We start from the raw sequence: 15471 nt of genomic DNA on the forward strand, positions 1-15471 counted from the left end.
AAACTTTGTCTTCAAAATAAGGGTGCGTCTTGTATTCCAAAAAATATGGTAGTTTCTTTATAGAAATTTTTTGAAAATGTATCTGATTAAGAACAGCTGAGAAAATAAACTGGTTGTTCTTTCACTCATACCTGTTTATGAGGAGAGTTGTAGCACCATGTCTTTCACTGTCATAGTGAAATCTCTTGAATATTGACAACCTCTGAGAACTGGTAATAATGGGTAACATAATCTGAATTTGTAGTTATATTAAACAATTTTATTGGGTTATGATAGCCTTTCCAAGAGAAACTTCCCTGTATAGTGAAACTGATGTTCTTATTTGAGGTATAAAATGAAGATTTAAGACCAGTCCATATAAAGAAGAAATTTAAATTGAATGTAGAAAATTTCAGAATGCTACATGGGCAAGCAGTTTAATGCAGCTTCGCTGCAACAGAATGATTCACATGGGTTTTCAAGTTGGGAGATGGTGCAAAGCAGATGTATTTCCAATGAAAGAAGTCTCTCTATTCTGCAAGAAGTTGTTCCTAGTAGACAACTCTGAATTTAAGCAAGTTCTTATGCTCTATAAAGAATTCAAACAACAGGACCTATTGAAGGCTAAATTTGATACAACACAAAAACATTTCAGTGTAAAAATTATATCTCAATCTTAAGACATCCACTAATGAAGAAACTGCATCCAGTAGTGGAATTATCAGTTCTAATAAAGCATAGCAATCATCATATACAACTGTTGATCCAAGTACTAAATAATCTTTAACATGAGGAATGAAAGTTGCACTTAGCAATTACTCCTACCCATCATGTGATGCCTTCCACATCTTTTCAAAAGATGTTTCCTGGTAATATTATTACTGATAATTTCACAATGAGCCAAAGTAAGATGTGTTAGGACCACACTTTAGAAAGATGTTATATGACAGAATTTCAAATGTGCCAGCCTTTGTACTATGTTATGGTGAAACCAGTAACTATCAAATCCATAAACAAGTCCTTGTTTGTTATTGGTCAGATGAGTACAGTTCTTGAAAGCAATCATGTTTGGGCATGCACTGGGAGTAGATTTTGCTAATGCCACCATTGACACACTTCAATAAGCTGGATTCCAGATACCACCTGATAAATTACCTAATTTGGCCCTAATGTTAATATGACAATTTGAAATACGGTAAATGAGAGAGTAAAATCTTCAGGCTTGCCAGGTTTAATGCCTAATTCATCCTATACAACTTGCATGCTGTTCATAATTCCTTTCAGAAAGGTCTGAAAGTGGATGATTGAATGGCTGAGGAGCTTGCAATTGACTTGTTGTATATTTTCAAATCATCACCATGCAAAAGAGAAGATTTACAAGATGAACTAGGATTTGATGAAGAACTGTTCATGAAACATGTACAGTGCAGGTGGCTGATGCTTTTACCACCACTGCAATGCATTATTAAGAACTGGAAACCTATAGAACAGTATTTGAACAGAGGGTTGAAACAAAGAAACTAAACTACTAAAAAAATAAAAGGTACCTTTATATCTGTCAATGTGACAACTCCATCAACATCGTAACTTAATCATTTTTTTTCTGAGTCTGAAAAGTCTATATGATCGATTTCTGAAGTTTTTTCAGTGAAAATATCTCTTAGTCTATATTACGTCTTCAGAAATGTCCATTTTTAAATAGCAATGTTATCTTATCACATAATGAAAGAAAACATCTTCAGATTGATGCTATTGGCAAGGTAATCAGTTAATAAACATAGAAATTAACAAGTCAACCAGATTACTACTACAGAAGAAACCTCATATGTGAAAGCTTGCTCTCAAGAACATGAAAAACTTCTTGAAAACTGTGAGGAAATATGCAGAAAAGACTTCCTTTAGACAATTACCTGCTCAGAAATATATTGTCACCCACTGATACAGAAAAAAAATGAAACTACAAAAATCAGGAATATTACATTGAAGTTGCAATGTTGACAGATGGGTGGAAGACATATTATCTAGAAAATATTTCTAAATGCTAAAAGAAAGGTAAGAAAAGCAAAGACGTTAGAGTGAACCATTATTAGCAGAGTATTATGTAATGCAAATGTAAAACAAACTACTAAAAAAAAATAAAAGGTACCTTCACAATGGAGGTTACAAATTCAGCATTATGACCAAAGTAGTGAAATAAAGCTTGTGACTTGCACATGGTTATGCAGAGGTTGAAAGGAACTTATCTGAAAACAAGAAAGTTGTGACAATTAAAAGGACACTTCTGTCAGCTAGTTCCATCAATCTACTCCAAACATTAAAGATACATTTAAAGTTGGTGATGGGAAAGTTCCAGAAATCTCTAAAACAAACACATTATTGGAAGCAGGTAGATATGCTCATAGGGTTTACAAACAAAGAATTGAAAAAAACGAAAGGAATTAAAATGCAAAAAAAAATCAAATGAAGAAAAGAAGATGATCAAAAAGAACTTGAAGAAAATAGCATACAGTTTGAAGAAAGAAAGAAAAACTCAGGGATAAAGAAAACTCAATGGCAGAAAAAGAATAAAAAATGGAAACTAAGTCAGCAGAAGAGTAATTTGATAAGGCTTGAAAAGATAAGAATTTAGATGAGGCAGGCAAACTCTAAGGACTTATTGAAGTATCTACAAAGAAAATGAATGAAATAAGATATCAAAGAGAGAACAATAGGAAGGAAAGGACTAATCTTGTTGCTAAAAACAAAAAAATGGTTGATGACCTTTCAAAGAGTCTCAGGACAATACAGTCCCAGTCATTATCTTCTTCAATAAAAAACTTTTAGTTTAATACTTGATCACAGATTTTTAGGTGGCGTTTTTGTTAAAAGAGATGAAATTCTCTTCCCAGTAATTAGTTACTAATAGAAAAAAAAATTATTTAAGTTTGAACTAATTGCTTATGGGTTTTCAATTTATAATTGGTAGTACTGTGAAGTTGAATGAAAAATTGTTTTGTTTAAGCTAACTTAGCATGTTGTTCATTAACTATAAAGAACTTTCATAACAATAATCATTCCATTACTGTTTAAATTCTTATGTTTAGAATATTTTGTTATTCATTAAATGAAAGAATATATTGTTCATGCTTCTTTTTTCTTCTTTGATGTTACTAATAACTGGAGGAGTATGGAATGGCTGAAAGGAGAGAAGTGGAAGCTGTAAATATGTTGGTGCTTCTTGAAAAACTTGCATGATCATGATTTAAAAATGTGTTGCTTAGTAATCTTTAGTTTAATAATCGTGACACATAACTAAACTGTTCATTTTGTGTGTTTTTGAAAGAAATATACATCAGTAACACGTACTAAAGATAAGGATTCTTCAGAAAAGTTGTTAAAAATATAAGTCATTCTGTGAGTTAAACAGTTATTTTGATTTAAAGAAAAAGTAAGTTTCCTTTGTAATTGTTTGTAAAAAATACCCTAAACTTTGGGTAAATTTTATTAAAATTTCTAAATTTACCCCTAAAATATTTGGAATATTTGTTAGTGAGCTGTGATGGTTTTGTAAAATTTTTTTATATTTTTTGCTATTGTGTAGTAACAGTGACAAGGTCACAAATATATTTATACATTGATCATGGAAAAAGACCTCAAATTTAGTTTTGTCAGAAGGGTACAAACCCTGTAATATCATCTTGTGGAATTCATACCACATCACATTGTCACTGTTATTCAAGTAAGAGGTGGTCCATCACATTATTAAGATAATTTTATAATTTTCTGGGCAGACTGTATTGAACAATGCCTACTTGACTTTCTTGGGTAGTATAGTCTTTAATTACTTTGTGCTAAACATTTCAGTAATATCAATCATTTGAGTAAAAACTAAGATTTCAGTTGTTGTTTTCTATTTTAATGGAATTAATTAACAATATTGTGAGTAGTTCTAATATTTTCAGTTTAATTGATGGATGTATTGACTTACCCAAATGGAGATACTATTACTTGAAATAAGTGAGCTTATGCATTTATAATTGTGACATTTATTTTAGATATCTGCCACCAAGTTTTGGATTTGTACTCTACTCCTGTCTCTACAACACCACAAGACTCACCTCCTGCTACACCACCACCAAAATCTGCTAAACGATCTCATCCTGTAAGTTAATATAATATTTTTTCTCACAAATCAAAATGAGGAAAAATTAATTTTATGGTTCATTGTATGACTTGTTGCAAGCCTGTTTCTGGATGGTCCTGTCCTAAAGATGATACATATATAATTTTTTTTTTTACCCCCAATACCATTAAGTACAAGAGGTATCCTCATGTTAATTTTAACACATCTCTGTGATCTGAGTGTATGAGTAAATATTTTAGTTCAGGAAGAGCTGTTATATAAAATTTATGGTGGTATCCAAATGTGTAGTGGATCACTGGGTAGGGGAGGGGGGGGGGGCTCTTTCTTTTTTCTTTTTGTGGTCCCATGGTGCTCAACTGCTAATAATTTTATATATTTAAAATATTTCCTCATTACAATTTATGATAAAAACTATAAAGTAATAATAATTAATAATGGACACATATTAACTCTCTCAGTAAGGTCTCGTCCAATTTGACCGACCACGTCACCTTTTTGTACTCATTCAAAGTCTTTATAGATTTGATACTACTAACTTTTAATATAGTGTGTATTGTGTATCTTCAAGAAATGTGGCAGTCTTTCAGTAAACATTATGTCTTTCACATACAAAAAATCATATTCTTTAATGAAGTATTTTTAATAAACTGAAAAAAGATTTGTCTGTGAATATATCGAGTATTTGTTTTCAATAGTTCGAGTGCAAAGTGATTTTCATGGTGAGATTAAAACTATTTTTTTTTTCATCTCAAAAATCTTACATTTGAAATGTTTGTTTTCATTAATACTTTATATTTTAACTGTTATTTTCTCTACCCTAACTCTATACAACATTAGTCAATTTAACCGACCTCGTAACCACCAAAAAAAAAATCAAAAGTACCCTCTTTTTCTTTCTATAATGACTTCAAATGTAACATGAAACTACATTCGTTTATCATAAGTAGGTTTAAATTCGTAACAGTATACATCTATTTATAATTAAATTTTATTGTCTTATTGCCCTTTGAACTGTGTCTAACTACTATTCACACCATTATAAGTCGTAAATCATTTAAGGAATGTGCAGCTCACATTATGCTATCGGATTACATTACCCACGAGTTACTCCAAGCTGCTTGCGTGCGTTACTCATGAAATATTTTTATTTTATTATCATTATTTATTTCACCTGATCTAACCATAACTAACCTAAAGAGTTCCCTATTTTTACACTTTAGTTACTTTTGTTATAATAAATAAATAAAGAATAAACACGAAAAATAAGAAATAAAGTACTTACCCGTTTCTTCTCTTTTTTTTTTCTGTCGACTGACGATGACACTTAACCCTACATTTTTCATACTAATGGTTGTAATGCACAAAATAATTTGTATTTCATTAAGTCATGCACCAAAGACAATAGAATAATAATATGCAAAATGTAGACAATTTCCTCTAACTATCACAATTTTTCTGGCTTTCTAACTATGCAACAAGAGCCATTACAAATTCATGATAGTTAGTCGTTAACTTTCCCATGGGAACAAAGCTTGTACTAACTGAAAAATTGACAAGTCTCTGTTCAGTACACAATGTAATATAACACGTCATTTGACAGATGGCTTTCTACTTGTTATAGATAATATAGAATTAAATGTAAGAAAGAACTATTAACAAATCCTGAAAGAGAAGATGTGACAGGTTGGTGCGGCAAGAGGGGTCTGATTTTCTATGATAGCTGTGTAACCAAACAAAATTGAAGGCTATGAAAATTATGGTTTGTCTGAGCAATGACGATTTTATAGTGAGTAATTTACCTGTAATTTATTGTTACTAGAGGAATGGCGGGTAAAATAGAGAAGGTAGGATGCCTACAGCAAGATTGTCGCCTTTCTCACACTAGGGAAAATTCAGGAATTATTTAAATATTGCCTTATAAAATTATGAACTTAAAACGTATATACTATTCAAATATGGATTATTAGCTAAGATTTTATGCTATATTAATTGGTATAACATAAATATAAAGTAGTTTAATACAATTTTGAATGTAAGCCACTAGAAAACCTTGTGCAGTAAAGGATGCCTGGGCAGATAGGGGTTAATGATGACTAGTGTACAATTTAAAAATACACTTCTTTCAAACAACATGCGTGTATGTTTCAGTAGAGAACCTTCCTAAGTTTCCCTACAAAACATTTCATTTAATCAGGAATGCTTACTTTTGTTCCATAGCAAGTATTAAATGAATGACAAAAATTTTAGTTGTAACATGTACATTACTATAGATGTGAACATAAACATATATCACATCAGCCCATGACCTGTTCAAGTTGTCCTCATCTGTCCCTAAAAGTGTTGTCTAATAAATATACAAAAGACAAACATAACAACAAAAACTAACTGAAAAATTCAAGCTATATTGAATAATTACAGACAACTGAACAACTCAAATTGTGGGGACCAATAGAAACACATACGAGAACAGTTATTATTATTATTTAGTCATTTGACTGATGCCTTTATGCAAGGCAACTTATAAGGTTATTCAGTCATCAACTCTCTCTCCAAAGGCATCTTTTTCTGTGCATGTCACAAGGGTTTAATGAGTTACATTCAAAACTTAATTAAACTACTTTCTTTTTACGGTATACCAATATGTATAGCATAAAACATAGCTGATAATTCATATTTTAATAGTATATAAGTTGTATATAAGTTCTCCTAGTATGAAAATTGTGACATTTCTCTCTAGGCATCACCTCTTCTCTGATTTATCTACCACCCATCCAAGAAGTATGACATTTAGCATAAATTACTTGATATAATGTTGTCATTGCTCAGACAAAATATAATTTTTATAGACTTCAATCTTATTTGGTTACAAAGCCATGAAACAGACAGTCAGACCCTTCTTGCCATGCCCATCTGTCATCCTCTCTTTCAGAAATTGCCAGTAGTTCTCTCTGATATTTAGTACTATTTTTGTTTATAACCAATAGAAAGTCAAGGTTTAACTCTATGACATATTATGTGAGTTGTTTTCTGTACAGAGAATTGCCACTTTCGCTTTCAGTTCAAGCTTTAATCCAAGAGAAACACATCAACAAGCTTAGATTAATTTTTAATGGCTCTTGTCGAATGGTTATAAAGCCAGAACAATTGTGATAGTTATGGGACATTGTCTGCTATTTGTATGTTATCATTCTGTGTTTTTTGGTGCATTATTTAACTGAATAAAAAATTATTTAGTGCAGTAGTATCATTAGCATAAAAAAATGAGGTTAAGTGTCCTAAACAGTCGACAGTAAAAAAAAAGATGACAACCCAGGTAAGTAATATATTTATTATTCTTCCTGTGTAATCTTTATTTATTATTATATAAGTAATTAAAATGTAAAAATAAGAAACATTTTAGGTTAGTTAAGTTTAGATTAGGTAAAGTAAATAATAATGATAATACTATAATAAAAAAAATTTTCACAAAGTATGCTTACGAGTAGCTCGTGCATAATGTAATTCTATAGTATAAAGTGTGGTGTACATCCATCAAGTGATTTACAACTTATAATGGCATGAAAAGTTGTTAGACGGGGTTCAAAGAACAATTAACTAAAATAAATGTGTACTGTTACAAATTTAAAGTTATATAGGATAAGCAAATGTAATTTCATATTACAATTTGAAGTCATTCTAGAAAGAAAAAAATGGTAATTTAGATTTATCTCAATATCTTTTTGGTAGTTATGAGGTTGTTCAAACTGACCAACCTTGTATAGTGTTAGGGTATAGAAAATAACAGATAAAATATAAAGTTTTACCAAAAAATAGTTTGAAATTTACTTGGGAGGTTTTAGAAATTGTGCAAATGAAGTTTGAGATTTTTGAGATGAAGAAAAGTATTTTTAATCTTAACGTGGAAATCACTTTGCATTCGGACTAGTAAAAACGATTATATATATATTCACAGACAAATCTTTAGCAAAAATACTTCTTTGAAAAATCTGATCTTTTGTGTTCAAAAGACTTGTAATGTCTACTAAAAATCTGCTAAATTTTGCAAAGATATGCTTGCTGTATAATGGCTGAAGACAGCTTGAATGGGTAATGAAGAAAAACTTTAATATAAGTTTAACATAACAGCAAATGTACAACGTTTCGACAAAGTTTTGTCATCATCAGGTACTGATGATACAATGTGCTACATAAAACACTAAACTAATAGTTAGTTTCACAGCTCCAGTATTTTTTCTTTTACTACTACACTGTCATCACACTATGTATTAAATGTCAAGCAATGTCAAAATGTAGTTTTGATACATATCATTCCACCAAACTTTATATCAGCTGTGGTTGTCACATGACTTGCTGACTTGCATAAGCAAAATCATTTTATTGTAATGTTCTCAAATTTGTACAGTTTAAAGGCTTGAAAATTTGCAAATCTTTTTTAAACTTAACTTTCTTATCTAGTGTTCTGGAAAAGCTTGTCCATGTTTGTAGAAGTGACGTAAATACTTTGAAGATAAGGGAAATTTGGTAGACATTTTCAAGCTATCTTAAGTTGTTTTTAAATTAAACTTAAAGTTATATACAGGACATATTTGAGGATGAAAATAGTCTGTTTTTCTAAAGAACACGTGTAAATCTGATTTTATTTTATTGTACTTTCTACTTATAGGAAATATGCTTACATAATCATACTGGTATGTTTGAAATCCTAGTTTATGTGTAACAAGGTAATACATGAGAATTTGTGTTTTGCTTTTAGTCAACACCATCACCACAAGCTTCACTAACTCCTCCACGACAATCTAAATCCAAGGAACCACCAGTAGGTCAACCAATCCCAAAGATTGAGAAGAGTGAGGCCAAGGATGTCAGCACAGCTCCTGCTGCAACTACAACTCCTACAACATCAATAACTGCTGCTGTCAAAACAGTTGCATCCCATGTGTCTCTTACCAAAATTGAACCTATTGTCTCAATAGTTACCACAGGAATTAATGTAAATGTTCCGAGCCAACAACCTGAACCATCACTGGGGACTGAAACAGCAGGACCCAGATCTACCAACCAGTATCCTAGTGGTGGAAGCTCAACTGAGACCATTCCCTATAGTCAGCAACAAACATATCAATCTGTTCCCCCAACTCATACACCTTACCCAACTTCCACGTCTCACCTTGCCCCCTACAATCCTTTGCCTCCACCCACACATCAGTACTATCATCCTCCAGAACCACAACCTCACCCACCATCACAACATTTTCCCCACCCCACTGTCCCATCTAACCCAGCACCATACAAAATTTCACACCCTCCTCCTCCTACACACCCTGCTGTGCAGACTCAACCTTTACTCCAACCCCATAACCCACCTCCACAATACACTGATCAATATTCTAACCATCCCCAACATGCCACTTCAGCACAGTACAGTGTTCCTCCACTCCCAGTGGTGCCTCCTCAATACCCCCCACCTCCATCTAATCCACACCAAGCCTTGCTGCCTCACCCACCACCCCCTGCTTCAGGAGCAGCTCCACCCCCACCTGCTCCTCCAGCAAGTTTTGGAGCTTATCCACCACCTCTTGTTACCAATCTTCAGCAACCACCACCACCTCCACAGGCAACTTCAACAGGAATTCCTCAAGTGAGAATTACAGGAAGATTTTAAATAGCCAAGTTGGAACATTTAACATTGTAATTTTTAGATATTTTAATTTGCAAGCTGTTCTTTTTAAACATTTTTTTTAGAATTATGTTATCAATAAATGTAACTACAATTTCTTACTCAAGATGCTATCAGACACTTATGTTATAAAGATGTTGCTACTGATTATTGTGTTACTGTTGTATGCTAAAATGGTAGGATGTTTTTCCATTTTATTCTCATGTGTGATATCATTAGACTCAGCATTCCAAATAATGTCATAAAATTTATCCAAAACTTTAACATTATGCCAAGTATAATTTTAATTAATAGTGTGTACATAATTCATGCCAATTATTTTAAACAATACAAAATAAATTCTTTTAGAAGGAAAGTAATTTGTAATTAAGTACAAGCAACCCCAAAATTTTAATTAAAGCTAAAACCAATCAGAATAGCATGAATTTTTAGTCATTTTGTTGATATTGGTTAATGGAATTGAACATTATAGTTTTAGTACATTTTATTTGATAGAATATTTATTAATTAAAATCAAGATGTATTGTGAAAACCAAACCACGTAAGATATACATAAAATTCACAGTTATTAAATTCCCTTGACTTAGTACTTATGTACCATTACTGCTAAACAGTGCTTTTTTAACTCTAGTACAAGGAACACATCATAGTGTTTGGCTGGTTTTGACAAATAATGCTAAACTTAGATCAGCATATTAAACCATCAGTGAAAATCATTTGTTGAGTATTTGTGAGTCATCAGATTATCTGAAATGTTTAAATATACACAGATAATTCTGTGACACAATTCTGAGGGATGTACCATTTAATCAGGTAATAATTTATGTATTTTAGAATTGGTTTATTGGCCTTAAATTTGAATAATTGAAATTGACTAAATACTAAAAAGAAAATTAGTTTTAACCCATCCATGATTAAAACTGGTTATTGTTTCACATGTTAGTTATCTGCTAAATGTGGAAAAATGTTCTGCACTTTTTAAAAATAGCTACTGATATTCTTAAGTTACTCAAAACGTATAGATAGATGCTTTCCAATCTCTGATACAACTGTTCTTTTCTTTCAATATTATTACTTCTATTTTTCATGTTAAACTGCCAACCTATTAGGCCTAGGACTAAGCAGACTTTAAAGAATCAAATATGAGTAGGTTGTTATGTCTTTGGATACATCATAAATCATCCCAAAGATCCATAATAAAAGGATTAGGTTGTAGCAAGAAAACAAAAAATAGCCCAGTATAAGCAACTGATTAATTAATAACTTTCTCATTTTGATATTGGTACATTCAAAGCATATTTTAAGAAATTATATTTTTTGTTGAATATACATTAACCGTTAACTGCTTTTCTCTCTCTTTCTGTTTCTCTTTATGTGTTATGCCAGTAAAAATGATTCTATTTGTGATTTACGTGAACAGAAACAAACAACAAGCCAAAACCCTACAGCCTTGTTAAAGTTAGATCCTTATACTATTAACTAAAATCACTATATATACTTTTGTTTGTATAGGTAAGAAAAGATTTATACTAGTGGCTGATGTTTATCAAATTTCTCCATGGTATGTGCATTCTTACATTGTTTCATTGAGGAGACAGGCAAAAACAGAGAATGATAAACCTTTAAAACACCCTTTAATAAGTAATTATTAGTGACATGCCATTATGAATGGATCTAATAAGAAGTATAGAATTATTTGACAAATACAAATATATTGTTGTGAATGACTTGATGCATGGTAATACTAATGATAAACTGAGATTTTTATATTTTTCTCTCTTTCCCTTGAACTTCAATAAAAATAGAAAGAAATGTAAATATTTTCATTACGTATGTGTTCTATATGAAATTAAAAATACAACTTTACAACTGTGCCAGCAAGTTCTCTTTTAGAATTGACAACATTGATTACAAAGATGTGCAGTTTGTGATCACAGAATATGAGTTTATGGGTTAACAGAGCTTTAGGGAAATGAGTTACTACTCATTTTTTATTAGATGCTGTTGTGGAAATAGTAATGTTTGAAATATATTAATTATTGCTATTTTATGATGTGTACATCAGGGTTATGAACAACTGTTCTAGGTTATATCATTGAATTAGTCTATTTTGCAGCAATATTTTTGTTTTCACTCTTCCCTGTATTGTTCTAATGTTAAATGAAAACTGTAGAAACCAACAAATTAAAATATGAAATATTGAGTATTTGGTTTTATGCCAATTCTTACAGTGAACCATATTACTTTTAAGTAAATCTGTATTCAAACTTTAAAATCACTTTACAAGGTAAATTTTTCTTATAACTGAAAGTTGTTTGTTTTTTTATTCTTAGAAATATGTCAGTTAAATTACCAAAGCACAAAAGGTTAAACAAGGTTTACATTTTCTTTAGTATTGTCAAGTCAATTATCTTGTTCCTTTTGACATTATTTGTTAATGAACTGAAATAGTTTCTGTTGATGTCAAAAGAATGCTGTAATTTGTTTTAAAAAGAAAGATAAACTTCTTTTAGTGGTTGAGATTCATGCTGGGCAGTGGTAACTGAGAAGCAGAGAAATGCCTTTGCCAGATGAGAAGTGAGTAAATGCAGTTTGCTCTTGAATATACCACTAATCACTAAGACGTGTATATTCTTGCACCAAAACATTCTTCAAAGAGTAATTATAAGTTGTATAATAACTGTGAGCTAAAGACTTAAAAAAAAATCTGTGATACTTAAGTTCACATGTTTGTCCAAAACGTTCAAGTAAGAAGTGTACAATTAAGAAAGCTGTACTGTAGAAATATTTATGAACATGGTTAAAAAAGAACCTCGGTGTTTTGGATGAAACAAGAAATTATTCATGCTAAAGAAGAACAGTAGGAAGAATGAAAACAACACTATAAATCCCATTTGCTTACAGGTATCATCAGCTGGGTGAAAAGGATTTGTAAAATTCTTATTCAGTAAAATATAGGAAATATTTCTTGCCAAAGAATACAACTATGGCATAAATCACTTGTTATCATAAAGAAGAAAGTATAATGTCACATAACTATTTTACATTGCTGTTTCTACTGGCTATTAAAAGTGAAACTGTATTAACTGTAGTTAGCAAGCAATGCAATAGTTCTGAAATGGTTTTACCTCCCTCAACCAAAGCTATCTCAATCTAGTCTGACCTCTAAGCATTGCTAAAAATTGTTTGCTAACAGTGCACCAGTCTTTCATACTCCATTAGTTTTGTGCCATTTCAGAACATACTGGTCATGTGACTACTCTCTACCAATCATACTATGCCATCTATACTAGCACAGCTAGCTCCCTCTACTATTCTAGAACAATCCTCACTTTCTCGATTGGCATTCTAGTGTAGAGACGCGAGTTTTAACTTGCTCTCCATGTGTCTACAAAATTTTGATTGTGCTTGATCACAAATTTATATCTGTTTCGACTTCTTGTGTTTGATTTCCATTGTTTCTACTCATTTGTTTTAGAATTTTTTCTGTTTTATGAACTCTAATTTGTTGGTGTGAATTTGAGATTTAATATGGTGGATGATGAAATTCCTCTGACTGTAAACAATGGTTCTGAAACGAGTCCCAGGTCTCATGGTCGACGATGTCTAGTGAGGAAGTACAAGCTTTAGTTCACAAGTTCATGTTATATGTTTCACTGACAATTTCTTCTTTTCGTGTTATGTTTTTTTTGTTTTTTTTTGTAAGGATGAATATAACTACTTAGTGGAAATTTATTTCCATGGCACTTTACACCTGTTACCATGCCTATATTTAATCTCCTGGGTTAGGGGATCTGTGGTAAGTTTTTCAGCATGTATTCTTCACTCCCAGTAGGTATACCCATGTTTAGCTAGTTTATGTTTTGTATTTTAGGTTGTTGCTTATTGTTTTAGGTCGAATTTCATAGTTTTGCAGGTTTGTTATTTTTATGTACTTTGTAGACTACAAATTTCTAGGTTTTGTTTGTTCGTTAGTAATTTCTCTATTTATGTTTAGTTTATGTGTATTTTTGGTTACACTTCACAACAGTTCCGTGGGCTCTACAGGTTCTATCTGAAGGTTTCTGCCTTCAGTTCTGCTCATTCCCTATCCTTTTCCAGGATCCCCTTCTCTCCTCAGGATTGTACCTCTTCCAGTCGTCTTGCCTTGTCTGTTCAAGACCTACTACACAAAGGGGCTGTCGATCAGGTGGTACCCACTTAACCATTGTTTTACTCCTGTCTAATTGATGTCCCTCAAAAGATGGGAGATTGGAGATCCATTATAGACCTGTCCCAGTTAAACTCTTATCTGGAGCCGCTTCACTTCACCATGGAGTCCTACCTCTCACTTCAGGTTTTTTTTCCCTGTGACTCTAGATGAACAATTTGTCATGACAGATGCCTATTTTCATATTCCAACTGCTCCAGTGTCACTTCATTTTCTTCGATTCGTCTATAAGGGTTGGGTCTTCCAGTTCTGGGCACTGCCATTTGGTCCTTCTTCAGTTCCATGTATTTTGTTCAGTGGTACACTCTTTTGCCTGTCATTTTCGCTCATTGGATCTTCGGACACTCCTTTTCACGATCGACTGGCTCCTGATTGCCTTTTCCTGTGTCCAGTCAGTCAATCACGGCTGCGTATTTCTTTGGAAAGCTAATCAGTAGAGTTTTCTTATTCAGTTGGAGAGGTCCATTCTTAACCCCACAAAATATCTTATTCCAATGAGGATTTTTCTTTAATTCCCATCTTCATCTAGCCCAGCCTTCTCCACTTTAGCTCAGGGATATGGAGCAGGTAGTCTCAGTGGCCCTACCTTTCCTATTTCTCACTGTGCAAGGGGTTCTCTCTTTTTTCAGGTTTTGGGCTCCTTCAAAGCTTTCTTTCCCTTGGGTTGGACTCCCATGCATTCCCTTCAGTGGACATTTCTCCACCAATCCCATTACCCGTCCCCCTGGAATCTGGGCAAACCTTGCTTAGTGGCTTGACAAGGGATTGACCAAGGAGGGAGTTCTATCCTCCACCTTGTCTGGAGTCTCATCTGTTTATCAATGCTTCCTTGATGGGTTGGGGTCTTTCCTCGATCCTCAAGAGATTTCTGGTCGATGGTCCTTTGAGGAGGCTACTCTCTGTTTTCAATGTCCTGGAACCTTTGACAGTTTGTTGAGCTCTGTATTATTTCCTCCTGCTCCTGAGGGGGTGGGTATGGTTCATTCCAACTTTTCCACCTGTTAAGTATTACAATTTCGAATAGCCTAAAACTGAGTCAAATTGTAATTTAGATTTAGTAGTTAAATAAATACCGATATATATCCAATTTATGATATTTGTCAACAAAATTGGTACACGCAGTTTTCTTTTTCTTTTAATACAAATATATTTTAATATACAAACAATAATACAATTTACAGTAATGGTTATTACAAACAATATAAAGACTTCTTTCTGGTCTGAAACTTCCTTGATGTTTTATCGAGGGTTCACGATGAGCAAGTTAATTTCGAGTTTATGTAGGTATAATTCACTTAATAGGGAGCTAGCTAGCACTGTGATCTTCACTGATCATATAGATTTTTTTTTCACTTATGACGTTAGGTAATGTTTTTGTCAAAATACTAATGTCCAATGTGAATTCACTGGTTAAATAGTTTGTAATGTTCGAAGTTTATAAATGTTCCTGCTCAAGTATCACTGTTATAGCTTCCGAAGTTT

The 15471-nt window shown here is 32.4% G+C and overlaps 1 protein-coding gene across 2 annotated transcripts in view; it reads left to right on the forward strand.

Moving 5' to 3' along the window:
• Nucleotides 1-10101, forward strand: part of LOC106468824 (cyclin-K-like) — a 57484-nt gene extending 47383 nt beyond the window's left edge. For both annotated transcript variants that reach the window (XM_022397189.1, XM_013929268.2), the window contains exons 8-9: nt 4014-4120; nt 8856-10101. In XM_022397189.1, the coding sequence (XP_022252897.1) occupies nt 4014-4120; nt 8856-9764 (1016 nt within the window). In that variant the 3' untranslated portion in view covers nt 9765-10101. The remainder of the gene's footprint in view (nt 1-4013; nt 4121-8855) is intronic.
• The last annotated feature ends 5370 nt before the right edge of the window (nt 10102-15471 follow it).

The sequence above is a fragment of the Limulus polyphemus genome, unplaced genomic scaffold (assembly GCF_000517525.1).
Source record: "Limulus polyphemus unplaced genomic scaffold, Limulus_polyphemus-2.1.2 Scaffold3179, whole genome shotgun sequence".
Classification (NCBI taxonomy): Eukaryota; Metazoa; Arthropoda; class Merostomata; order Xiphosura; family Limulidae; genus Limulus; species Limulus polyphemus.